The 27,364-nt window shown below is 41.5% G+C and overlaps 2 protein-coding genes across 4 annotated transcripts in view; both read right to left on the minus strand.

Moving 5' to 3' along the window:
• Positions 1–46: 46 nt before the first annotated feature.
• Positions 47–13,108, minus strand: stap2a (signal transducing adaptor family member 2a; the record flags this gene model as incomplete). The annotated part of the gene is made up of 11 exons (XM_080438955.1): positions 47–235; positions 1,356–1,484; positions 2,524–2,619; positions 2,797–2,899; positions 3,724–3,793; positions 5,879–6,010; positions 7,300–7,451; positions 8,035–8,091; positions 8,239–8,358; positions 9,162–9,233; positions 12,956–13,108. 11 exons carry the CDS (start codon positions 13,106–13,108, stop codon positions 180–182), a joined length of 1,140 nt encoding a protein of 379 aa, XP_080295081.1. The 3' UTR covers positions 47–179.
• Positions 13,109–15,019: 1,911 nt separating this feature from the next.
• LOC308094472 (endophilin-A2-like) overlaps positions 15,020–27,364 on the minus strand; it is a 37,549-nt gene continuing 25,204 nt past the window's right edge. The window contains exons 6-9 of one of the 3 annotated variants that reach the window (XM_080441161.1): positions 25,668–25,771; positions 24,774–24,916; positions 24,214–24,255; positions 15,020–20,289 (exon numbers count right to left, since the gene is read on the minus strand). In XM_080441161.1, coding sequence (XP_080297287.1) covers positions 20,102–20,289; positions 24,214–24,255; positions 24,774–24,916; positions 25,668–25,771 — 477 coding nt within the window. In that variant the 3' untranslated portion in view covers positions 15,020–20,101. Of the gene's footprint in view, positions 20,290–24,213; positions 24,256–24,773; positions 24,917–25,667; positions 25,775–27,364 lie in introns of all 3 variants that reach the window. The other 2 variants (XM_080441160.1, XM_080441162.1) reach the window with 2 other exon arrangements.

Raw genomic sequence — 27,364 nt, forward strand, 5'->3', positions numbered from 1 at the left:
TGCAATTTTTGTGAGAACATTAGTTTTTTTTGATTCCTTGATATATATATTTTTGAAAAATCCCCCAAAACACGGTTCTGGACTGCCGTATTTGATAAATGTAAAAAGTCATGGATAAGAACAGAATGGACGGTTGCAGCGCCACTGAGCTGCAGTGTGGCAGGATGTGGTACCACGCTCTAATCCTGACTGGCTCGTCTCTTCTCCAGCTTCAACTTGAGCTCCTCGTTGAGCGCTGTGGACACACACACACACACACACACACACACACACACACACACACACACACACACACACACACACACACACACACACACACACACACACACACACACACACACACACACACACACACACACACACACACACACACACACACACACACACACACACACACTTTAGCTCATTAATGTATACTCTGAGGTACACTGAACATTTGCAAAAACATTGCAGATCTACAAGCTCACAACGCATCGCAACTGCTATTTTTGGCAAAGAGATTTGGTGTAGATGGAAAAGGAACGTGCGATTCAGATTCAGATCCGTTTTACTAAGCATACCAGGGACTACGACGTGGTTAAACTGAAGTGATATTGATAAATTCCCAAATATTATCAAAGCATTCTGCGACACCCCTGGACTTGCGTCACAGCACCCACTCTGAGAAACTATTTGGTGTAATAGACCACCAGTAGGTATTGTGTACATTCTATTACCAATAAAACACAGCCTTGAATAGACTTAAAGACCTATAGGGACTGACCTGGAATGAGTGTACATAAATAAATAAAGTATGAGGTATGAGGAAGGAGTGATGACAGTCAGGAGAGGACCGTATGAGGGGACACTCACTATGTGAGAGGGGGGACAGGGTGAGGGGACAGACACTGTGTGCTAGGGAGGACAGGGTTGAGGGGACACTCACTGTGTGCTAGGGGGGACAGGGTGAGGGGACAGACACTGTGTGCTGGGGGGACGGGGTTGAGGGGACAGACACTGTGTGCTAGGGGGGACAGGGGGGGACAGGGTGAGGGGACACTCACTATGTGAGAGGGGGGACAGGGTGAGGGGACAGACACTGTGTGCTAGGGGGGACAGGGGGGGACAGGGGGGGACAGGGGGGGACAGGGGGGACAGGGTGAGGGGACACTCACTATGTGAGAGGGGGGACAGGGTGAGGGGACAGACACTGTGTGCTAGGGGGGACAGGGGACAGACACTGTGTGCTAGGGGGGACAGGGGGGACAGGGTGAGGGGACACTCACTGTGTGCTAGGGGGGACAGGGGGGACAGGGTGAGGGGACACTCACTGTGTGCTAGGGGGGACATTGGGGACGGGGTGAGGGGACACTCACTGTGTGCTAGGGGGGAGGGGGACAGGATGAGTCTCCTCATGGGGTTGGTGGGGGAGGAGGGCACTGAGGAGGTGAGGATGCGGCGGTCAGGGGCGGGGCTTCTGGAGACCACTTTACTGCACCACCGGTCTGAGGACGCAAACACACTGGTTAGTACCACTGACCACACACACACACACACACACACACACACACACACACACACACACACACACACACACACACACACACACACACACACACACACACACACACACACACACACACACACACACACACACACACACACACACACACACACACACACACACACACAGGTTAGTACAACCATCTGAGTACACACAAACACACTGGTTAGACCTGCCATTCCACAGTGACACTTGCGCTCCATGTATCTCTTTGCCATCTTGACTCTCACGAGAGAGAGAGAGAGAGAGAGAGAGAGAGAGAGAGAGAGAGAGAGAGAGAGAGAGAGAGAGAGAGAGAGAGAGAGAGAGAGAGAGAGAGGTCTCATGTGTGGGAGGGCATGCTGTGTGAATGTGTGCAGAACACCATGTTAATCTGTGTATTCTTGAAGTGTGCTGTAAACACTGTGACAATCTAATTTATGTATGCAAACTGAGCCTAGGTCGCATAATGCATAAGCATTATGCTTCTCTCTGTCTCCCTTGTTCTGCATCTTGAACACTTTATTATGTCAAATGGACGTGACAATCTGTACCATGGACTTTAGAGATTGTGCCTTGTTCTAAATTACACTATTGGACATTACACAGATGTGTATTCTTTTGTCCAAAAGTGCTGAAAATAAACTGAACTGAAGTACAACCATCTGATGCACGCACATGCACACACACACACACACACACACACACACACACACACACACACACACACACACACACACACACACACACACACACACACACACACACACACACACACACACACACACACACACACACACACACACACACACACACACACACACAGGTTAGTACAGATGTTAGTACAGGTGATGGAAAGGGTCTCTAAAACATTTCCACACTCACTGTACTCACTGCAGGGGGTCTCTAAATGGGGGGAGGGATATCATGAGGTGGAGGGTGTGTGTGTGTGTGTGTGTGTGTGTGTGTGTGTGTGTGTGTGTGTGTGTGTGTGTGTGTACCTTGTTTGGGGGGCAGGGCGGGGGCTCTGGGCAGGGGGCTGGAGGGGGCGGTGTGGAGCATCCGCTCTCCGTTCTCATCGTTGGACGAAACGTACGCTGATGATGAGGACAATAAACACAGTTTATCACAAGATACAATGAAATAAAAACATTAAAAGAGTCAGGCATAAACGTGGGGTTGGAAAGAATAAGATACGGAGGGCTAGTGTGTGTGTGTGTGTGTGTGTGCGTGTGTGTGTGTGTGCGTGCGTGTGTGTGTGTGTGTGTTCTCACTGATGTTCTCCTCATAAGGCTCCTCCAATAGGAAGGGTTGCAGCGTTCCTGCTGTCTTGTCCACCAGGGCGTCTATGACCTCATGGAGCGTGGAGCAGGGGATCTAGTGGATCACAACAACAACAACAACATCACTACATGTTCATATCGTTGTTGTCGGGCAGAAACCTCTTATCTCCATATTCTAACTGTTGGTGTTTTTTAATGTAAATGAATGGCCTACTTGATCATAACTGCAGCGTCACACAGAAGCATCAATAGTAGCAGATCTACAAGCGACGCGTTTTGAGCTTGTATAGATCTGCTACTTTTGCTATTTTTGAATTTGAATCCTGAAAATTAACTGTTTTGGACATATGAGGTTTCCACCACGACAGAGACCATATGTTCTGCCAGTGTTGATTTCGTCCACTAAAACTATGACGAAAAATGTTTGTCGACTCCTTTTTAAACTGACGAAAACTAAATAAAAACGTGGAGAAGAGATCCAGTAGAACTAAAAGACAAGTAATTTCATGTTTGGTTGTGCTCAGTTGTTGCGCTCTGAAAATAGCAGATCTACAAGCTCACAACGCGTCGCGCTGCGACGCGTTGTGAGCTTGTAGATCGTCTATTTTCAGCATGCAACCAAGTGTAAAATCAGCCATTACGACAGCATCAAGGCACCACCAACATACATTCTAGTCGACTAAATCAACTTTAGATTTAGTCGACTAAAACTAGACTAACAGTAAAACATTTCAGGTGACTAAAATATGACAAAAACTAAATGGAATTTGATTTAAAAGACTATGACTAAAACTAATTTGCTGTTAAAATCAACACTAATGTTCACTCTCACACCAACAGTACCCCCCCCCCCCCCCCCCCCGTCACCAATACGCTATCATGACTGATATAATAGTATTTATACATTAGGATACTTACTGGGTTTTCTACATCGATGATGTAACCGCCCTGCTCTCTCTGAGTCACTCTGTAGTGTCTGAACACTGACCTACAGAGAGAGAGAGAGAGAGAGAGAGAGAGAGAGAGAGAGAGAGAGAGAGAGAGAGAGAGAGATGAAGTATCATCATCACAGTACAGTACACATATGTGTATATATATATATATATATATATATATATATATATATATATATATATATATATATATATATATATATTCCATTCATTTTTTCATTCATTTATTTATTTATTTCGAACATATTAAAAAATATATAAATGAGAAAAGACAAAGGAGAAAAAAAGAAGAAAGAATTAATAAAAAAACAGCGCCAAAATTATTATAACATCCTTGAATTATAGTATGTTCGAAAAAGGAGTAGGAAGAAGTTTTGTGAAAACTTATCAGGTCCTACCCCTTCTTTATATGTCTCAAATATCTCAAACTTTAAGAAAATATATTTTGGCTTTCCGCCCCAGTGTTTACACACTTTCATTTAAACAACAAAACAAGTTAAAAAAGGCACCAAAAAAACAAAACAAACAAACAATCAAACATACTAGTCAGTCGAAATTATGCTCCAGTTCTAACCTACAGTACATTTATTATACCTAACAAGCTATTCTATTCTATATGTATTTAGTATGTCCATTTTAAACATTTGCTTGAACGCATTCCATGTCGCACTTTGTTTCAATTCATCTCTGCATTTGTTCCACAGAGTAACTCCTTTAACAGAAATACAGTGATATTTTGCATTAGTCCTCACTAATGGCTGATCAAACATACAGACTCCTCTCAAATTGTAATGACTTTCTCTCGTTTGGAACAACTTTTGGATATTGTTTGGTAATAATCTATTTTCTGCTTTGTACATTATTTGAACTGTTTTAAGGTCAACCAAATCTTTGAATTTTAGTGCTTTTAATTTGATAAAGAGTTGGTTAGTTGGTTCTCTATATGTAGTTTTATGTATAATTCTTATGGCTCTTTTTTGAAGGATGAATATTGAATGAGTATTTGTTTTGTACGTGTTTCCCCACACTTCCACACAGTACGTTATGTATGGGAGTATAAAGGAACAGTACAACATGTATAATGAACTTTTATTTAAAAAATCTTTGACCTTATATAGTATTGCAATAGACTTCGCTATTTTAGTTTTTAAATAATTTTATGAGGCTTCCAGCATACTTTGTTATCAATTATTACTCCAAGAAATTTGATTTCAGTTACTTGTTCAATTTCTATTTCATTTATTGAAAGTGTTTTGTTTGTATTAATTATACGCAGGCATGCAAACAGTCCCGAGGTGAAAAAGGTGACAACATGTTGTTTTCTTTCGGGTCAGGTGTCACACAATTGCCCTATTTGGGTTCAAAAAGGTGACTGTAGCTGAAAAGTGACACTTTTGCATGTCTGTATACGATTCCCAAATATTATGTACTTTGTTTTACTCAAATTTAGTGTCAATGTATTTGAATCAAACCAACTCTTTAATCTTTTCAATCCTGTTCCACTGTTTCCAAAAGTTCCGCAAATACTATTGTTTTCAATAGTTTTGAAATATCAGTGGTTCCCAAACTTTTTACCTCAAGACACAAAAGAAAAATTAGACGTTTGCCCGGAACGCAAACTAGTGAAAATAGCAGATCAACAAACTTGTAGATCTGCTATTTTCACTACTTCTTGATCGTTGTTTTTATTTCATGGAAATTATTTTATTCTATTTTATTTATGAAATGCTTTTGAAAGATGTTGCCCGGACGGTTGGCGTAACCGTCTGGGCACCTAAACTGGTAATCCAAGCCTGACAGCGTGTCGTGGGTTCGACTCCCGATCCCGACGACCTTTTCCGCATGTCACCCCCCCCCCATCTCTCTCCCCATTTCCTGTCAGTCTACTTTCCTATCAATAAAGGCGGAAAAAGCCCCCAAAAAAATATTTTTAAAATAAAAATATGTTTAATTGATGAAAAGTTGTGATTTTTTTGTTACATTTCTTTTTGATCTTTTGAAATATACAGTACAGTACAGTACAGTACAGTACAGTACAGTACAGTACAGTACAGTACAGTACAGTACAGTACAGTACAGTACAGTACAGTACAGTACAGTGATAGAGAGGAGGGTCCTACCCGTTGAGGTCTTGTCTAGTGGTGACAGCCAGGGAGATTCCATCTCTGCCTGGACGCAGCAACATGTTCCCACAGTCTGGGTGTCTCTCTAACAACACCTCTGCCTCCGTACGGGACACAGGCCGGAAACACCTGCACACACACACGCACACACGCACACGCACACACACACACACACACACACACACACACACACACACACACACACACAGAGTAATGAAATCAGCCAACCCGATCACTTATGGAGATGAATGAATGGTGTAATGAAGGTAGACAACAGCCACTTGACAACAGCACCAACATGAGAGCCATCTGGTTCATGGACACCTCCCAGGACAGAGACAGGAACAGGGACAGGGACAGGGACAGGGACAGGGACAGGGACAGGGACAGGGACAGGGACAGGGACAGGAACAGGGACAGGGACAGGGACAGGGACGGGGACAGGGACAGGGACAGGGACAGGGACGGGGACAGGGACAGAGACAGACAAGCTGGAACATGTGGCGCTGGATTCCCTCTCTCTGTCTCTGGGAGGACAAGGCCTTCGTCTTAAAGGGATAGTTCACCCCAAAATGACTTTTTCTATTGATTAGTCACCCCATGGAGACTTTTCAAGGATTTTTTTTTGTTTTTGTCGCATTCCTAAAAATTTGCTGACCGGTCACAATCCAACCAGCTCAGTGGCCATCATGTGAGTGTCCGCCCTGAGATTAGGAGGTCAGGGTTCGATCCCCGGCCGGGTCATACCAAAGACTATAAAAAACATGGGAGTCCAATGCCTCTGTGCTTGGCATTCAGCATCATACTGTTAGAAAACACTTTTAGATATGTATTTGGCCGCGGACCCCCATCTCAAAATATGTTGTCCCAGGGACCCCCAGAAGCACAGATTTGAGTTAAATCATTTGAAATATATATATATATATTCAAAGATTTGCACTTTCACTTGCATTTTCATGATTTTTCAAAAAGTCTACAAGCTCATAGCTCGGCACTCGGTGCCACGCTATGAGCTTGTAGATCTGCTATTTTTGAATAGCCAAATAAATCTTAAAATGACACAGATGCGTTCCCGGATTGAATGGGTTAATGTCTATACCATGAACAGTATATACAAGCCGCTATTCTCATGCACCTTGTGTCTAAACTTCTATCTGGAAACAAGAAAAACGATGGAGTTTGCACAAAAACTATTTCTTTACACCTGTAAACCTGTGATGTGACAATAAAGATGATTCAGATTCTTCTTTGCTCAGCACCTTTTAGAGGCCAGAATAATAACTCCAACTCTATACTGCTGACTGGCTGCCTTGCAGTGTAACGTATGTCTGACATTTAACAATACGTTCACTCCAACCCCCCCACCTCCTCTTTAACATGAATAATGAATCTCCATGGTGCCCGGCAGACTGACTCACGCTGGGATCTCCCCCACTAAGGGCACGGAGAGGGGGGAGGGTGGAGCGCGGGTGGGGGTGCGCGCTCTCCTCCTGGACCTCTCCTTGTCCACCACCTCCCTCAGCATCTGGAGCTGACCGGGCAGCAGGGTCAGACAGGACGGCGCGTTGAGCTGGAACAACGGCAACACAGAGCATCAACATTATGACTTCTCATGACAGCATTAAAAGCACCTTTAAAAGGGATAGTTCACCCCTAAAATTTCCTATCGATTAGTCACCCCCATGGAGACTTGAATTCATGGATATTTTTTAGTTTTTGTCGCATTCCTGAGCCAATAATTTGATGACCGGCAGCGGTCACTCACTACGCTGTTAAGAAGTCATGGATGTTTGGATTTTTGTTTCTTAACTAGAGGTCCACCCACAGCAAGAATGATATCTATAACTATCTTGTTTAACCCTTTAAGACCGGGAACGCATCTATGTGTGTCATTTTTTGATTTCTTTGGCTATTCAAAAATAGCAGATATACAAGCTCGAGCTTGTATATCTGCTATTTATTTATTTATTTTTATCGTGAAATGTGTGCAAATCTTTGAATATGTATTTTTCAAAGCAAACATTTGTAACTCAAATCTTTGCTTTTTTTTAACTTATGTTGCTATAATGTAACTTAGTTACTTTCCACCACTGGCTGCAATATATGTGTGACGTGCATGTGTGCGTGCGTGGAGAGAGAGGCGAGTCACTTACATCTATAACAGAGTAGAGGAAACCTTTCCATAGCTCCCTTGCTTCCAGGTTTGGAGCCTGAAACACAAAGTCAACACTTGTAAAATGTGTTCATAATGTGTGTGCGTGTGCGTGTGCGTGTGCGTGTGCGTGTGCGTGTGCGTGTGTGTGTGTGTGTGTGTGCGTGTGTGTGTGTGTGTGTGTGGGGGGGGTCAGTGGTATTACTGTGAGTTTGGTCTCTCCATCCTTCATCCTCAGGATGAGCCTGGCTGCCTCCAGGTTTCTGTCTCGACTACAGTCGTCCTTCAACGATACGAAGCCTCCCAGGTCCAGCTTCTCCACATACTGTACAGCACACACATTGTTTTGATTGAACACTTTAAATACAGCTGCAACAGTTATTCAAACTAATCAATGTAAGCAATCATTAAAATAAATCAATAATTGGTCTTTCAATAAAATAACTGTTTAATAATCTGTCCCTATTTTGGCATGACATTGTAGGCGAACGGTTTCAAAGAATTTCAAAACATTTCAAAAAATCCGATCGACATAAGGGTTAGTTTACTACCTCTTTTGCCAGAGAGTTATGTTTTACTCCATAAACAGCCAATGAAGCAAAAATCAATGAACGATTAGTTCTCTTTTGTAGTTCACTGGTCATCGTACATGAACATCGCTTCTGTTACTGTAGGGGTTGAAGGTATTACAGTTATTTAAATCTACCTGACAATGAACTCAATAAAATTCTTTCAACTATTTTGGCATTCCCTGGGTTTGTTGTTAACCACTTTCAACTTAACATCCCTATTTTGGGCATGTCATTATATGCAAAAATGTGCAACTTCTTTTTTTTTTATAACCGATCTACGAAACTCCGCATTGCTACCCGTTGTGAGCTTGTGGATTGTCTAGCATAGCCGACAGTCAGAATGTATATTTCATAATTCATAAAGAGAAGTGGATTCAGTTATATTGAAACACACTGGTAGAATAAGTCACAGTAATTTCTGTAAAACTGTAATAATTTCACAGTAAAACTGATTTATAGTGAAACCGGTGAAAAGGCTACACTATTTTATTCACTAAGACATAATGAGGGATATATACAGTAATATAGCCTACTATACAGTACAGTATATGCTCACATGTGTGTCCTTGGCATTATTGAAGAAAAACAGGGTGTTTCCACACAGACAGGTCCAAAGTCGCCTGGAGGCCTGCGACACACACACACACACACACACACACACACACACACACACACACACACACACACACACACACACACACACACACACACACACACACACACACACACACACACACAAACATTTGAATTAATGTACTTGGATCTGCACACAATAATAACACACATAATAGATCCAAACACTGATCAGAACAAGGTTACATTACGGTCAAACCAGCTATAACTGCTGCACATGCTTATTAACACACAGAAGAAAAAAGATAGCACATTGATGACTTACTATATAGAGAAAGTGAGAAAATAAATATTGTTTTCTTTTCTCCCCCCCTTAACTTCTCAAGGATATAATATGAAACATGATCTTCTCCAGATAGACAGACTGCCTATGAAAGCTGAGATCTAACGGTACCTAGTCAACCTTTTTGCATTTGACTTTTGCAATCCTCCCAAATGTCATTCCACAGAGAACACGTTAGTGAACGCGTGGCCCCAGACTGAAGACTCCCAAAGTTCACACAAGGACAATAAAATGACAGTTATATCCCAAGGCCATAATATGTTCCTCCACCACACACACACACACACACACACACACACACACACACACACACACACACACACACACACACACACACACACACACACACACACACACACACACACAGTGTAGCAATTAAAAGACAACATTTCATTTAGAGGGTTTAGATCAGGGATGGGCAACTGGCGGCCCGCGGGCCGCATGCGGCCCGCACCGTGACTCAATGCGGCCCCAGGCCAAAATCCAAAAAAAAAGAAAAAAAAAAAAAGTTTTTTTTTTTTTTTTTTTTTAATAGTTTTTTTTTTTTTTTCACAAAGAAAAACAAAGTAATCTAAACATATCGGAAATGGTGAACTATTGCCTTCAACTGTTCCAAACATGCAACTTTCCATGAACCATTTTAATTACAACAGTCCACCAGTAGAGCGCGCTCTCGTTTATTTTAATAGTTCTATTAAAATAAACGAGAGCGCTTATTAATTATAAATTATAAATTATAAATTATAAATTATAAATTATAAATTATACATTATACATTATAAATTATAAATTATAAATTATAAATTATAAATTAATAAGGCTTCAGCCTTATTAACTATAATTCTAGTGTTCATTTTTGTATATTTTAAGCCAAGGTTACAGCAATACTCTGAAAGGCATACTCAGAGATGTGAAGTTTTGTTTAGCAGTACAGCTGTAGTAAGTTGATAGAAGCATTACTAAATGCTAAATAAAAACAAAGTTATAACAAATAATAATAGTTAATATCCCTTATTTATCACATATGTGACTATTATGGGCTTTTTGAGTAATGGGGTACTACTGGCGAGAGTGCTGATAAACAGGGGCGGGCTGGGACCAAAATTCAGCCCTGGCATTTTGGTCCGAACCGCACCGCCCCCGGACCGTTTTGTCAACCGGGGAGGGGGGGGTCCCTGCCGATAAACAATGCGGCCCCCCAGAGTGATTGAGGAAATTTTGTGGCCCTCACCATCTACAAAGTTGCCCACCCCTGGTTTAGATGTTTCTAGTCACAAATTAGCGCCAGACCGAAATATCTGCCATTGTTTGTGTCCCAATGTGTGGCGATTTTTAACCACTTTCAACCTGATCCTTCTCAACCTCCTCCTCAAGCTTGTGAGCTTGTACAGTAGATTAACAATTTTCACAATACTTATCTGTGGAACAGAGTCAAACTAAATATAATGCCTCAACCCCTACAATGTCAAGTGCTTGTCAGGGTGGTGGGGGGGTCCCCAGTTCAAATATGAGTATTTTGGGGGGTCGTGGCCTGAGAAGGTTTAGAACCTGTGGTTCTAGGCCATTGGTTTCCAACCCTTTTCATATCACGGTCCATTATTTATTCGGCATTTGAGCCACGGTTATGTTGGTACCACAGGAGAGATGACAGGCAAACGTTAATCAAAATAACAATTATTTAATTAAGTAATGCAGATATTTAACAATAATTTAACTCTTGAGAGCGTAAAATGAAAGCAAATGGACCCTTACGGGTCCATTTGCTTTCATTTTACGCTCTCAAGAGTTAAAGATCTAATAAGGGTCCATTTGGTTTCATTTTACGCTCTCAAGAGTTAAAGATCTACCTAATACGGGTCCATTTGGTTAACAACTCTCCATCATTTAGCTGGGGACCACCTGGAACCCCCTCAAGGACCACTGGTGGTCCCCGCTCCCCGGACCACTGGTTGAGAACCACTGGTCTAGGACACTCCAAAATGGGGATTGCCACTGGACCCAAAACCTCTGGCTGGCGTCAGTCGGTCTCTATTAGTCATGTGTGTTCAATAGATCCTGATGTTTTTTTTTTGTGTCTCTCCATCTCCATCTCCATCTCCATCTCCATCTCCTCTCCCAGGGGGATGAGCTGGAGGAGATGAGGGCATGAGGCTCAGCTGTTGTGGAAGTGTTGCCATGTCTGATTATTGTAAGTGACTTTGGGCTTGTTGTTTTCTGTAAAGTCTCTTGTTAATATTGGTGGTTGCGGAGTATTCATTTTTGGGCTTGTTTCCTAATGTTGTTTAAACCAGCTGGTTCTCAAACATTTTCAAGTTAAGGAAACCCCCCAAAATAATATGTAATTATCCACATATCCCCCATCTGAAAACATTTTGTGCCATGGAGCCCCCTACAGATTTGTGTTGTTAAAATGTTTCAAAAGTATTTCAAAATGTTTTTTCCACAATAATTCTTTGAAAATAGCAGATCCATTGACAACATTTAGCTTGAAAAAATATTGGTATATATTCAAATAACTAATATGAAGTTAGTCACTTCTTTTGGGCTTGTTTTCAAAGACCTGGTTGCTTATTTCTCTCGCAGAATCTGGCAACGCTGGTGCTCATGAATGTGTGCACCTGAACCCCTCTCCCAAATGAGAGAGAGAGGGAGAGGCAGAGATGGTCTCTCTTCCCTTTATGCATTTATGCATCCCTGTCCTAATAGCCCTCATATACATGCTATTAACATGCATCACCATACCTCCATACCTAGCCTACTGAATATTGTCAATTCTCTTTCTCTGTGTGCGATGCCATCATTACTGTATCGATTTGACATTTAAAGATTATAGGCTGATCATTGCCAGAGAAAATGTGTTAAAAGCAGTGAACAACACCACCATTGCATTCCTGTATGTTTCAAATAATAAGAAAACAAGACTAGCAGCCTAATAAAGAGACATAATCGATGTAGACAGAGTAAATGGCCATACATACACACATTGACACATACATACATAAATAATCATGCACACACACACACACACACCCACATACTGTGATTGCGCTAAATGACTCGTTTAGCCGTCCATTCATAAAATATACATGTCATGTCATGTGCACATCCATGCATTTGCGAGCCGCTGTGGAAACACAATCCCCCAGAATAATAGTAATAATAACAGCAGCCGGTCAGTCAGTGTCGCCTCGCCCAGAGGAACCGACACAATGTGTCGCCTCGCCCAGACATCAGACAGACGCCCGGCGGAGGAACCGACACAATATGGAAGTTGACAGACACACAGAAAGAAATTCGAAACACAATTGCCATTTAGCTGCTTGATCAGTGATCAGTGCATTACATGGAGGCAGGGGGATTATTCTGATGAGAGCCGGTATGGATGGATCCACACACACAGCCCACTGACTACTGTCTGTCACCGCGATGGTTACCTTCTCCTTCGGTCCTCGCTTCTCCAGGTATCCCTCGTAGTAGCAGGGCGGTAGCAGCGCCCGGGGTCCTCCCGAGTGGGGTACGGGTCCCCCCGGCCCCGAGCGCTGGGGTGTCCCCGGCCCCGAGCGCTGTTGGACGGGTGCAGCCGCCATGAGTACCGCTGGCTGGCTGGAGGGATGGTGGAGGATGGATGGATGGAGGGATGGATGTCTTGGGCACCCACCGAGGAGGACAAAGGGGTGCTCTCAGTAATTCACTGAGTGACACGCCTTCTCCGATGAGATATTGCCATTTGCCATCATGGAAAATATCCCCCCCAACAGCTGTGATGAAGACCCTACTCTGTCTGTCTGGCTGTCATACAGAGGATGTGGGTGGGGGGGCGGGGGGCACATTTAAAATAAAGCTGCTTTTATTTTCTGACACTCATTTCCTTGACTGGTAAAAAGCATTATTTAATGACAGTCATTATTTAATGACAGTCATTATTTAATGTCAGGTGATTGGAGTGAGTGAATGAATCATGCAGCTGCATAGGAGGGCCTAATTAATCAAGTTTATATTTCAATCACACACACATGTATATGTACATACTGTACATGTATGTATGTATGTATGAGGAAACAAAAACACCCGCTGATTTATACCTGTAAACTGTGGTATAAAATGATCTTTACACAGACACATATGAGATATAGATATATATATAAAGAGAGATATAGATATATCTCTCTCTATATATCTATCACTCTTTCTCTCTATATATATATATATATCAATATATATCTATATCTATACACACAATACATACACCCACACATACACACACACACATATGTACACACACACACACACACACACACACACACACACAGATAGATAGCAGATATAAAATGTAGGCATTTAGCTGACGCTCTTCTTATCCAGAGAGACTTACAGTAAGCAAGGTAAACACATACATAGAATGCAGAGAGACAGTGCAGTGCCTCAGTAATCTAGGATCACTAGTAATAGTCCATGAGCCAGAGCCCCAAAATTGAGCAATGATTATCGAAAGAGTGGGCAAAACCAAACCTATATTAAATTGTTCATAGGGTCAATACGAGTAAATAAATATATGATAACCTCTCCACAGGACCAGCTTTTTCATGGTTATCACACATTTTGTAATTTTCCCCATACGTACATGACAGGTGAAAGAATGACAAAATTTAAAAAAGAGTTATCATAATGAAACTTCCTGAGTTGATTACTTACATGAAGACAATGATTTATCGTATTACAAGTTTTCTGAAATTGTATATTTAAATATGCAAATTAGGCATTAGGAATATGCCCAAATTTGCATAACTTTCCAGAATCAACATTGGAACATTGGACAAAGCCAGAGTCAACATACTTATTTCATTTTGTTAAGATGTTGGAGTCAAAGGTTTTTAACGAGGGAATATTCATTATCTGGCTCAATTTTGATGCTCTGGCTCATGGACTAAATGCCTAATTTGCATATTTAAATATACAATTTCAGAAAACTTGTAATACGATAAATCATTGTCTTCATGTAAGTAATCAACTCAGGAAGTTTCATTATGATAACTCTTTTTTAAATTTTGTCATTTTTTCACCTGTCATGTACGTATGGGGAAAATGACAAAATGTGTGATAACCATGAAAAAGCTGCTCCTGTGGAGAGGTTATCATATATTTATTTACTCGTATTGACCCTATGAACAATTTAATATAGGTTTGGTTTTGCCCACTCTTTCGATAATGAAATCTTGTCTGGCTCATGGACTATAAACCAAGAACCTAGCATCAGTCTAAAATGAACCTAGCATCTGTCTAAAATAGTAACAACTAGCAGGGAAACAATGAACCTAGCGTCTGTCTAAATAATCTGCAACCTAAATGTTAACATTGTGGTCAAGAAGAAAAACAAGCCTAAGTAACAAAAACATGAGAACAAATGACCAAGGTAAATCTGCATGGTCGCCATAACTAGGTCAAAGTGCTGATGTAAGTACAGGTCAACACAATGCACAGATACATGACACACTCAGAGCCCCGATTCCTTCATATTTTATTTAAACAAGCAAACATGACAGCGTCCAAAAAACCCTTTACATCATAGCAAAAATAAACAATACATAAAAGGAGATTATACAAAAAAAGAATATAGAGAGAAGAGATTAATCCACATACCCTATAAAGATAATCCAGGATAATCCCGCTTTAAGACTCTCCCCACAGAGTGTCACAGTTACAAAAATGAGGCATTTCCAAAGACAATTTGTCTATAAAGAAGACACATGCATAGCACTAACATTTGTTTTTCGTTTTTTACACTGAAATATACATGAATATTCTGCATATTAAAATAAAGTTATTGTCATATAATAATAATAATACTTAGAGAATGATATTGCAAGCTTTGGAGACTTCTGGGGGTTTTCAATGCAGTATGCAGTGTACTGTAGTTGAACTGATGGTTTGCAGCACTGTAGGATAACTCTATCCCTACTGTGACAAGCAGCACATAAAAATGGATCTTTAGCCCTTTCGTCCGCAAGGGGGTGTGACAATACACCACCCCCCCCTCACACACACACACAGGCCTTTCATTTAGCCTAATGAGGCGTGTTAACCCAACACCTGAACCAGGGCAATCACTCACTTTCTCTTCTCTCAGCGCAGACGCGCACACACAAAAAAACACACTGCCTAGTTAGTAAGCCTACAGTACCCCCAGCCAACCATTACATGCACCATATGTAAACATTAGGACTTCAAGGAGTGTGTGCTGCTGGGTTGTAACCACTTTCAACCTGCAGAAAATAGTCGATCTACAAGCCCAACGACGCGAAGCGACGCAGGCTTGTAGATCGTCTATTTCCGGCTATTCCGTGGACGACCGACTTGATGTCTATATAGGCCTCGAGTGGTTAATAAGTATCTTATAGGGCTGGGGGGTCAGGCATGCAGGCAGGCAGGGTGGTGGTATCTTGGGGTGGGTTTACAGCTGATAGTGGTGGTGGGGTGGGGGTTGTGATAGAGAGAGTGGGTGGGTGGGTGGGTGGGGGTGTACATAGGCAGGTGGTAAATGAAGAGAGATGGGTGGGGGTGGGGGGGGGGGCATACATAATCCGCTGCTGTGCTGTGTGCCCTTTTGCTCAGTGAAAAGAACCGTCAGTTCCACTGCCAGCTCCAATAGCAGACAGAGAGAGAGGGCCCTTACGGACGTAAGGCGGTTTAACTCATTCAAAACGGGAACGCATATTTTTGTGTCATTTTTTATTTTGGCTATTAAAAAAAATAGCAAATATACAAGCTGCCGCGCTATGAGCTTATAGATCTGCTATTTTTGCAAAATCGTGAAAATGTAAGCAAATCGTTGAATATATATATAATTTTTTTTGAAGTGAACATTTGTAACTCAAATCTTTGCTTCTGTGGGTCCCTGGAACAAAACATTTTGAGATGGGGGTCCACCGCCAAATAGATACTGTATCTAAAAATGTTTTCTAAATCCTAACTGTATGTTGATATAACATCAGTGGTGCTCCAACTTCTTCCAAATGTCAAGGACCACCAAAATTATATGTATTTGGCTGCGGACCCCTAACTCAAACTATGTTGTTCCAGGGACCCCCCCAGAAGCACAGATCGGAGTGTTCGCTTTAAAACATACTTATATATTCAAAGAAAGAAAATCCAAAAAAATTGCAGATCTACAGCTATGAGCTTGTAGATCTGATATTTTTTGAATAGCCAAATAAATCTTAAAATGACACAGATGCGTTCCCGGTCTTAGTGGATTAAAGGAGGAGAAAGTTGATGCTTGAGGTGAATGGATGGGACCCCAGGCCATCTCCACACACAGTTTAGTGTCTCTTTGTCACAGAGGGGCTTAAAGATGACAACATGTAAAGCAGAGACAATGGGACACAACAATGTGGCACAATGAGCCAAACAGATAGCATTCCATAGGAGCAGCTCCACACCCAGCCTTTAGCATGATAAACTGACACGTTTAAGCCTAACAAAATACCCTCTGTATTCAATGTCTGAACGCTCAAAGCTTCCAACAAATTACGGGGTTAGAGGACAACTGACAGTCGTGCAAATTTAAGTGTTTTTTTTTCTTTTTTTCCCCCTGTGATTACATCCAATAATATTAGCGTTATAACGTGAGTTGACAGGTTGTTTTTTTTTACCACATGAACCATAGCGTCCCCCTATTATCGACATATCATAATAGGCAAAAAATAGCAAAAAAAAAGACCCAAAACATGTAGTAGTGGGCGACACTGCCAGCAGTGTCAGTATAGAGCTGGAGACAGCAGAGGAACTGATAGCTGGGTGCTTATGGCTTTGGCACAATGTTCAGTACTATTTAAGATTTTAATGTTTAGAAATGAGGTTAGACAAAAGGTTCTGTCTCTCCGTTTTAGTATGTTGTCCCAAAATGTCTACATGATAAACAGGGATTCAGCAACAATACCTGAACCATTCACTTACACTAAAAAAGTGCAGACCCAAGCGATTTAGAAAATCACAGCCGTCGATATATATTACAACTTCATTGTTTCCTCCACAACCAGCCGTCCATAAAGTGAAACATTTCTTTGGCACTAAGGCTTGAACACACACCAGGCAGCTTGCGACATTAAGACAACTCAAAGAGAATTCATGATAGGCAGATTAAGCAAAAAGAAAAGAAAAAAAAATCTATGGAAACTAACACTTAAATTATGCTCCATTGTACAGCGGTATCATGTGGCAAAAATAACGTGATTGTGAGCTTGCATATCTGCTATTTTTACCGCCATACAACAAAGTATAAATCGTTTAAATTGTCTAAAATAGGGCCAGTTCAAAGAAAAGGAACAATTGTCAAATGTTTGAAAAAGCGCTATACGAATAAATTCATCATCATCACATTTGTACCAACATTTCCCCACATTGAAAATGACTGCTGAAAAATATTTGTTAGGTCTAGAAATAAGCATAATTGACACGTTTTTAAATTTCCCCACAGAATCCCTGGATGACAATAAGAAAACACATTTAACCAACGCTCATAGACTGCAGGAGTTTCTATATTCACCAGCATCTATTTTTAAAACTAAAAAACCCCCCTGAATGTCATCCATCCAGTCTACTGGCCAAGACAAGAATAGACGCATGACGCCCGAGTTAGACTTAGTTGCAAATAGGCCTGAAAATAGCAGATCTACAAGCGTACGACGCGTCGCACAGCGACGCGTCGTAAGCTTGTAGATCTGCTATTTTTTAAGCGCACCACAACGGCAGTACAAATCAGGTTAAACCACATGAACTCTATAGCGTCCCTAACACTCCGTGAAAATAGCTCACAGAGCTTGTAGATCGGGCTTTATTTGGTGTAGAGGGGGGGGAAAAGATTGGGCCAAGGACAGAGCCCTGGGGGACCCCGGTCAATGTAGTGTGTGTGAGTATATAGAGGGTTTAAGTGATTCATGGGAACAGGTTCACTAAAAAACCAATAGCCAACAGTTAGTGCTCTTCCGTGTCTGTCCACCAGATGGCGGTAGAGGACAACGAAAGAGAGTGGCTGCAAGGTGGACACAGTTCCTCCATGTTGGCTCCAGCTTGATGACAACATCAGCAGAGGAAGAAAGGAATGCTGGGGCAGGAACATACTGTTCTCATGACTGTGTGTGTGTGTGTGTGTGTGTGTGTGTGTGTGTGTGGTACCAAGATAACTACTGTACAACCATGATCATAGTCCTATAGAGAATATACTGTATATACACATCAGCGGCTCAAAAACTTTATATTCTCACCCCCCATAACTCTGAGAGCATAAAAATGGAACCAAATGGAGCCTTATGACAATCAAATGGACCCCTGGAACCCCCTCAACGGGTCCTGGGTGTCGCCAGGACCCCACTTTGAGAACCGATGATTACACACAAAATTCATTAACTTTTCCTTGTCCTCTCAACGACTGTAATAGTTTCTTTCATGCACGGTCAATTCTGGAGGGTTCATTTGAACTCCTCCTAAAGAGCAGTTAAATGAACAACCCAGATTTATCTGTGTAGATATACATCTTCAAAGGGTCCTGGTGGGTAAAAGGCAGTAATGTGTATTGTATTGTATTGTATTGTATTGTATTGTATTGTAGTGTTGTGTGTGGAGAGTGTAGAAAGAAAGTGCCTTGGTGCTCGGAGAGGGAGGACTTGAACCCACACAGGGGCTTGTCCATCCCTAAACAAACGCTCCCATTGTGCCGACAACAAACCCACCCGTTCATAATACGCCACCCTTCAACCTCGCTCTGCTAAATCCTGAGTGTTCATTTTAACTCCAGTAAGAAATGGTCAGAGAGTTAACCGCCCTAAGCCCTCTCTATTCTTTGTCGTGCAAAAAAAATGCAAAAGTCACCCAAAACGCTGCGTGTTGTGAGCTTGTAGATGCGCTGTTATTGATATAAATTCTTCGTTTGAAATACATATATATTTGAGTACGTTTTTCCAATATATTAACCCATTCAATCTGGAAACGCATCGGTCATTTTAGATTTCTTTGGCTTTTAAAAAAATAGCAGATATACAAGCACATGCAAGCAAAGATTTGAGTTACAAATGTCTTTAAAAATATGTATATTCAAAGATTTGCACAAATTGTCACGATTTTTCAAAAATAGCAGATCTACGAGCTCATAGCGCGGCACTCGGTGCCGTGCTATGAGCTTGTATATCTGCTATTTTTGAATAGCCAAAGACATCTAAAATGACAGAGATGTGTCCCCGGATTGAATGGATCAAGTGGGTTAAAATAACACTCAGGATTTCACAGTTCCACCGTTTCTTCCTCACTTCATATTTTTTACGAATCATGATTCCTCCTGTGTTCACGAACTGTATAAAACACAATTATTTTCCATAATATTCATCCCAATTAAACATTTGAAAAGTTTTAAGATGTCCGCCCCAGTCTGGAGATGTTTTACCGTCAAAAAATATGATGAAAAAAGACGAGGAGAAGACATCTTTTGGACAACTTGAGATTCCCTAGTCTGACACTTACAATCATCATCCTCCTCCTCCTCCACCCTTTTCTATCCTGGACCACCAGCAGCACGCCGTCTGGTCCTCTCATCAGCGCGACAGAGGGACCACCACCTCCACGTAGTTGTTGGGGAAGAGTCCCGACTGGCCGCGGATGGTGCCCTCGTACCAGTTCTCGTCGATCTGGCTGATCAGGGTGATGACGTCGCCCTCGCGGAAGCCCAGCTCGCCCTCGTTCTCCGCCTCGAAGTCGTACAGGGCCTTGACGCACGCCTCCGCTACACGGGACAGAGAGAGAGAGAGAGAGAGAGACACCACAATGTCAAGACATGAGAGGTGACTGACGTCTGTGGAATACTGTGATGGTGGTGAAGGAAGGGAGAGAGAGAAATGAAGAGAGAAAGAAAGGAAGTGGACAGGTAGAACTTCCCTTACTTCATCCCCAAAATGCATTTTTTCTTCGGATTAAAATTAAATTACTCTTAAGGTGACGTGATGAATTCATGGAGGAATTTGTGTTTGTGTTGAATGAAGAATCCAAAAACGTAGAAAATACTAGATGAAGTAGATTCCAACAGCAAAACTGTATTGGAATTATTTGTTAAATGAACAGATCTTGTTTTATAGACATTTTAGTTTTACCGTTATGGCCACATTTTTCTTCATTTGGTATTCTTCATTTACCATGAAAGCGTGTGACAAAAGCTTGATTCTCAATGCATTACAGAGTTATTGATAGAAATGTTGGCTTTAAAAAACACAAGATGGAACAGAGTGGATGTGAGCATCATCATCAGTATGTTTTCCAGTAGGAGGAACAGAACACATACAACACTAGCCTGAAATTAATACACTTCTATGTCAAGGTTATCATATTTTTGCATTTTTCACAAGTTATTAGTAGTTTTATTTTGTGAAAAGGCTTTGACAACAGGGTTTAAAGGCTAGATTAAAGACTTTTTCCCAATGAGGTTAGTTAGTTTCGTAGGCACACAATACAGTTTCAGTTAGTTATCGTTTGTAAAGCCTTGTTTTCTTTAGTTTTAGTTAACTTTAACAACCTTGATCTGCGCTAAAACAAATTGCGAACGGGAATGAGAAGAAAATTTAATGTGATCATTGGGTGAAAACATTCCCCAACATAAAACCCATGTGGACACAGGAAGCTCTACTGTAGCTCTGGCTGTTCAGAAGAAGATCTGACTCTATGTAAGCAGGCAGACAGCCACAGATGCACAGCTCAGCAAACCAATCAGTTAAGAACCTTAGAAACACTCCAATTAGGGCTGGGCAATTAACTGATAATATATCCAAACCGCCAACAGACTTAATCTTGTTCATGTAGGTTAATCCATTATATCATTAATAGTTCTTATATATCAACGAATTGACAAAGACAAAAATCATAAAGATTCTTTATATTTGAATACTAAATCGATTAGTCCGATTAACCACTTGTACCTGTATTAGTACTTCAACAGTGGCAAAATGTAAATTTAAAAAAATGTTTCACACATTTAAAAAAATGTTTCACACATTAAAAAAAAAATATCACAATTAAAAAGATTATCTTTCATTAATTGCAATCGAGGCAAAAGTTTGAAATAATCATGCTATTGACTTAAAAGTTATATCGCCCAGCCTTAACTCCAGTTCAAATGGGAATGCAGATAAACAAAGTTTCACTGCTATAAAGGCCATCCACATGCAGGATGCTCAGTGTGAATATCAACTGTGTCGTTAGGGGTCCCATGATCTCTCCCACTAAACTGGGTTTAAGTGGGCAGACCAGAGGGGTTAGTCGGCCTGTCACAATCATTACATCAACACGATCTCACGTCGCATCCTCAGGCTGTACTACAACAGTTCTGTCGAAGGCATCCTAACAGGCTGTGTCACGGCCTGGTACGGGAACTGCACTGCCCGAGAAAAGGTCAGCCTACAACGAGTTGTGCGATCGGCAGAGCGGATAATGGGAATCGAGCTCCCAGCGCTCCAGGAACTGTACAAAAAGCGGTGCGTGGTCAAAGCCAAGCGCATCATCAAGGACAAGCACCACCCAAGTCATAGACTGTTCAACCCCCTACAACGACCGCGACCGGGCAAGGGGCTCTACCGCAGTATCAAGAGTTCCACCACCAGATTTTGGTGTAGTTTCAATCCAGCCGCTGTCAGAATGCTGAATGGGGCATAAGCCTGGATGAGTTCAGCAGCCTGACAGCAGGCGGCGCAGACTTTTCTGGCTCTTCCTGAACACACCTGTGGATTATACCAGGGACAATGACTTGGACTTTAGCCCCCCCCTCGGACACACCTGTGGACTACACCAGGTACAAATGACTTTTTGTTGCACTCCCTCATGGAGCTACATGCGGATTATACTAGGGTCAGTCCACTCTAGGTGGACACGCACTGACCTTTTGCACCTTAATCCCTTGTATAACGCACTGACTTTTTTTGGGTCTTTTTATTGTGCTCCTTAAGCACCTTAACGTCCTTGTCTATCATGCACAGTATAAGTATAACATGCACAGTACAATACATTGCTGCTATGCTCAGGCACCTTAGTTTAGTTTTTTTAGTTTTATTTATTATCTCAGGTAATTTGTAAATATGTAGATAACTTGTCTGGCCTTCTGTTGCTCTCTTGTTTTTGATCTCCTTCCCACCTGCCCCCCACCCTCTTCTTCTCCCCCCCCCCTCTTCTTTCTATGGAAACTAACGTTGCGATGGGAACAATGTACAAAAAAGAATTTCACCCACTTTTTTACCTTGTAAACCTGTGATGTGACAATAAAACTGATTCTGATTCTGATTCTGACAAGGTGAAATAGCACGGATTGACATTCCGTACATACTAGGGCTGTCAACTTTCCTCAGAAATGATATTCGAATATTGGTCTTAAAAATTGGCAGATATTCGAATATATTCGAATATTATTATTATTATTATTATAAAAAAATATATACTATTTTTTTCAAGATTTTCTTTTTACAAAAAACATGTATCGAGTGCTCGGATCCAATAAAACATATATTTTGTTTGTTTTTTTATAACTTGATACATTGTGTTTTGTATTGTCCCTGTCAAATAAACATATATATATATTTTTTTTAAATATTTGAATATTAATTTTCATATTTGAATATACATATTTTCCCAATATTCGAATATCGAATATTCGTTTGATAGCCCTAGTACATAGACGACTAGAAAACACGCGCATAGGAGCCGTGAATCCCCTCCATTGACTCTGTTACGTTTTGGACCATGTCGGAGACGCGCAGTCTCAAGCGAACTGGAGCCGCGAGCGAAAGCGAGCGAGTTGCCGTCCCGAACGTTGTGACGTTCGCTTGAGCCTACTCAGTGCCGTCCAACTTATGTACCGATAGGCACAGAATGGTAAATCATGTTGTGGGGAACTGCTCTGTTTCCGGGTTGCAACCAGTGTTATTTCACCGTGGGATTCACGGCTCCAATGCACAGCTTTTCTTAGTCGTCTATTTACGGAATTGTCAATCCGTGCTATTTCACCGTGTTCTGTTAGTGCAGTGCTATAATGTAAAACTAAATACATTAAAAAAAATAATAATAAAAAAATCACACATTGCATGCATAGTTGCATACTGTTGTCCATCTCTCAAACACACACACACACACACACGTGTTGATTTTTGACAGCAGATTTTGATTTAGTTTTAGTCATAGTCTTTTGAATAACATTCTGTTTAGTTTGAGTCATATTTTAGTCGACTAAAATGTATTTTGCCTTGATGGCATCGTAATGGTTGATTTTACACTTGGTTGCATGCTGAAAATAGACGATCTACAAGCTCACAACGCGTGTTGTGAGCTTGTAGATCTGCTATTTTCAGAGCGCAACAACCAAACATAAAATGACTTTTCTTTTAGTTCTACTGGATCTCTTCTCCACTCGTCCCTCCCTAACGTTTTAGTCTAGTTTTTATTTGTTGACGAAATCGTCAATTAATTTAGTCTCAGTTTTAGTCATCATAGCTTAGTTTTTATTTAGTTTTCGTCAGTGAAAAACGAACATTTTTCGTCATAGTTTTAGTCGACGAAATCAACAGTGACACACACACAAACACACACACAAATGCACGACAATGTGAGTCCAATTAGCCGAGTCACTGGGGTTGCGTATTAGATGCCACGCCGGGCCCCTGTGTGTCACACTCACGCGGTCTGCTCTTCACCGAGGACGCTCTCTGGAAGGCGGGGCCTGGATGATGATGAGGTTCACGCCATCAGAGGAAAGATACGGATCGTTACCGAGGGGATAAAAACCATCAACCAGCTGCTTTCAGACACGCATGCATGTACAAAAGTGATTCTCAAACTTCTTTAATTTGAAGGACCCCCCAGTTTAGTAGAAATTTGTCACGGAACCCCTATAACTCTCAGAGTTATACAGACCTGTAAGGGTCCATTTGGTTTCAATAATTTAGGCCAGGGGTTTTTCAGCCCAAGGACCCCTTAGCTGAGAGAGAGATGAAGCAGGGACCCCCCCCACTACATATTGCATAGAATTGCAGATTAAATTAGATTTTTTTTCCCTCTACACCTAAGCTCTTTGCCAAAAATAGCAGATCTACAAGCTCACAACACCTCGCGCTGTGAGGCGTTGTGAGCTTGTAGATCTGGGGGGGGGGGGCACTTTGAGAACCACTGGTGTACAGAATAGACAGGGAGCGGTATGTTGTGCGTTGTGGGGGGGGTGTGGGGGGAGGGGGGGTTTACCTGCAGAGTAAGCTGGGGGGTGCGTCTGGGCGGGTGAGTATCCTCCGTTGGAGTGGTCCGCCTCTCCGTAGCTGTCGATGCTGGGCTGGCGTTGGGGTCTGGGGGCGAACTCACGTCTGGGGCGAGACTGGGCCTCGCTCACCCTGCGCACACGCAACATACAGGCTCATTATGTTAACCCATTAACCCATTAAGACCAGGAACGCATCTGTGTGTTAAGATTTCTCTGGCTATTCAAATATAGCAGATATAATATGAGCTTGTATATCTGCTATTTATTTTTAAATGTTTTGTTCCAGGGACCCCCCTCACCCCTCCAGAAGCAAAGATTTGAGTTACAAATGTTCGGTTTAAGAAATATATATTCAAAGATCTGCACAAATGTTCATGATTTTTCAAAAATAGCAGATCTACAAATCCCATAGCACATTGCATATGGTTGGAGAGTGCATTCCAGAGGGAGGGGGCAGCAACAGAGAAAGACCCGTCCCCCCAGGTACGGTACTGGGGGACCTCTAAGAGGTTGGCTTCACTGGACCTGAGGAAACGGGAGGGGACGTCACGATGGAGAGGATCACAGAGGTAGGGGGGAGCCAGGTTATTGAGTGCCTTGTTAGTCAGTGATCAAGTCACCTGGATGCCCGCGGGATTTAAACCAAATAAAGTAGCGGGGCTCTATTTCATAGATCACTTCATAGACTTGTTTGATATGTATGGCTTGATATGTATGTTTTGTAATAATGATCTAAATCTAAGTCTAGTTTAGTTACCTTGTAACTAAAAAAATCAAACTAAAAAGTACAATACTTGCCTCTGAGATGTAGTATAAAGCATCGAAGAATGCACAGACTCAAAGAAAGTATAGAAGCACCTAAAAATGTAAGTACTGCTGACCTTTCTCTGAGCTTGTCCGTCAACTCCTCCAGAATCTGCACGGCCTCCTTGTGATACCGTAGCTGAGAGTCCACCAGGGAGGAGAGCTGACTGACCTGCTCTACCTGCTTACCACACACAGACAGACACATACACACAGTTGTGAAATAAAAACAAAGCACACACACAGTATCGTGAAATAAAAACAAAACATGTACAAAAAAAAAGGAAAAAAAGATTTCACATCCAATTTTATCCATAAATTGTAAAGACAAGAACTAAGCACATATTCTCTATGATGCGCTGTGGTTAATTACGCTGTGGTTAATTCCCTTTGTGTCTGTGGCAGACACAAAGGGAAAACTATTATTTAAACAATGACACCCAACATAAATTAGATAGAACAACAATAGCACTTATTCAAGGTTCCTCAAGCTCAGATAGAGTTGGGCAAGGCAGCTTTCTCTGTCTCCGTCAGCGGCCCAACTTCTTGGAATGAGCTTCAAAAGTCTTTAGAAATGAGCTCCTTGCCATCATTCGGTCAGTTCAGAGCAATGGTCCTTAACACTTTTAACCGTGATTGCAGCGGTTTTAATTAAGCTATTTTGTTTTAGTTGACTTGTTTTATGTACCGTTTAAGTTGTTTTATTTTGTAACTGTACTCTGATTTAGATTCCTTGTTAATCTGTAATGGGTTTGGGTTGTGTCTGTTGTTGTAACCTCGGCTGCATTGAAAATGAGGACTTGCCCTGTTCAACTGTACTCTAAAATAAAGAGTCTAAATAAAAGGTGATGACGATGATGATGAAATCAAATGTCATCTCTTTAATTATCTTCCACTATTACGGTATCCTTTTGTTATCAAAGCTGTTTTACAGAGCTTTAAAAAAAAAGGTGCTATGGCTATGAGCGTCTGTCACAATCCATTTGTCACATATTGTCACCTGTAACCACTTCCAGTCACTCAGGAGTCAAGGACCTGAACGTCTTGTCATTAAGGCTTGTTGGCGTGAACACGTTAAGTGTAAACAAGTTGGGCCAAACAAGAGAGCAGTCGAGCAGGTTTACCTTACAGCGAGTCGCAGTGGAAAACATGCTTCGTCACATGCTTCATGTTGCCCTCAAAGACCTTATGTAACCGACTGGCTGGGAAAGACAAGTCGTTTTGGGGCAGCCAGCGACACACTGCTAATTTTCATATTCTTTTGAATACATTTCCATTTAGCTTTAGTCATATTTTTGTCATCTGAAATGTTTTAGTCTAATTTTAGTTGACTAAATATACAATTTTATTCGACTAAATCTACAGTTGATTTAGTCAACCACACGCTGCCAAATGTTGTCCACTGGTCCCTACTCCCTCCCTAACATTTTTGTCTGTTTTTTATTTGTTGACAAAATTGTCAGTATATTTAGTCATAGTTTTAGTCATCATAGCTTAGTTTTCATTTAGTTTTTGTCAGTGAAAAAAGGTAGTCGACGAACATGTTTCGTAATAGTTTTAGTCACGAAATTAACACTGCAGCGACATTACTTTCCTGAAACAGCCATCAACCCTCGTTCTGGTCTGGAGCACAACATTCTGACTGACTCTTTCAAGGATGTAGGTATGCAAGCAGAGGACAGCCGTAGTTGTTTATTTTAACCTCCAGATCTCACCTTAAACACTTAAAACCCTATATACGCCGTTGTACGTCAAATAGCCGATCAAATTTTTT

Source organism: Gymnoscopelus braueri (assembly GCF_963280865.1).
Source record: "Gymnoscopelus braueri genome assembly, chromosome: 10".
Lineage (NCBI taxonomy): Eukaryota > Metazoa > Chordata > Actinopteri > Myctophiformes > Myctophidae > Gymnoscopelus > Gymnoscopelus braueri.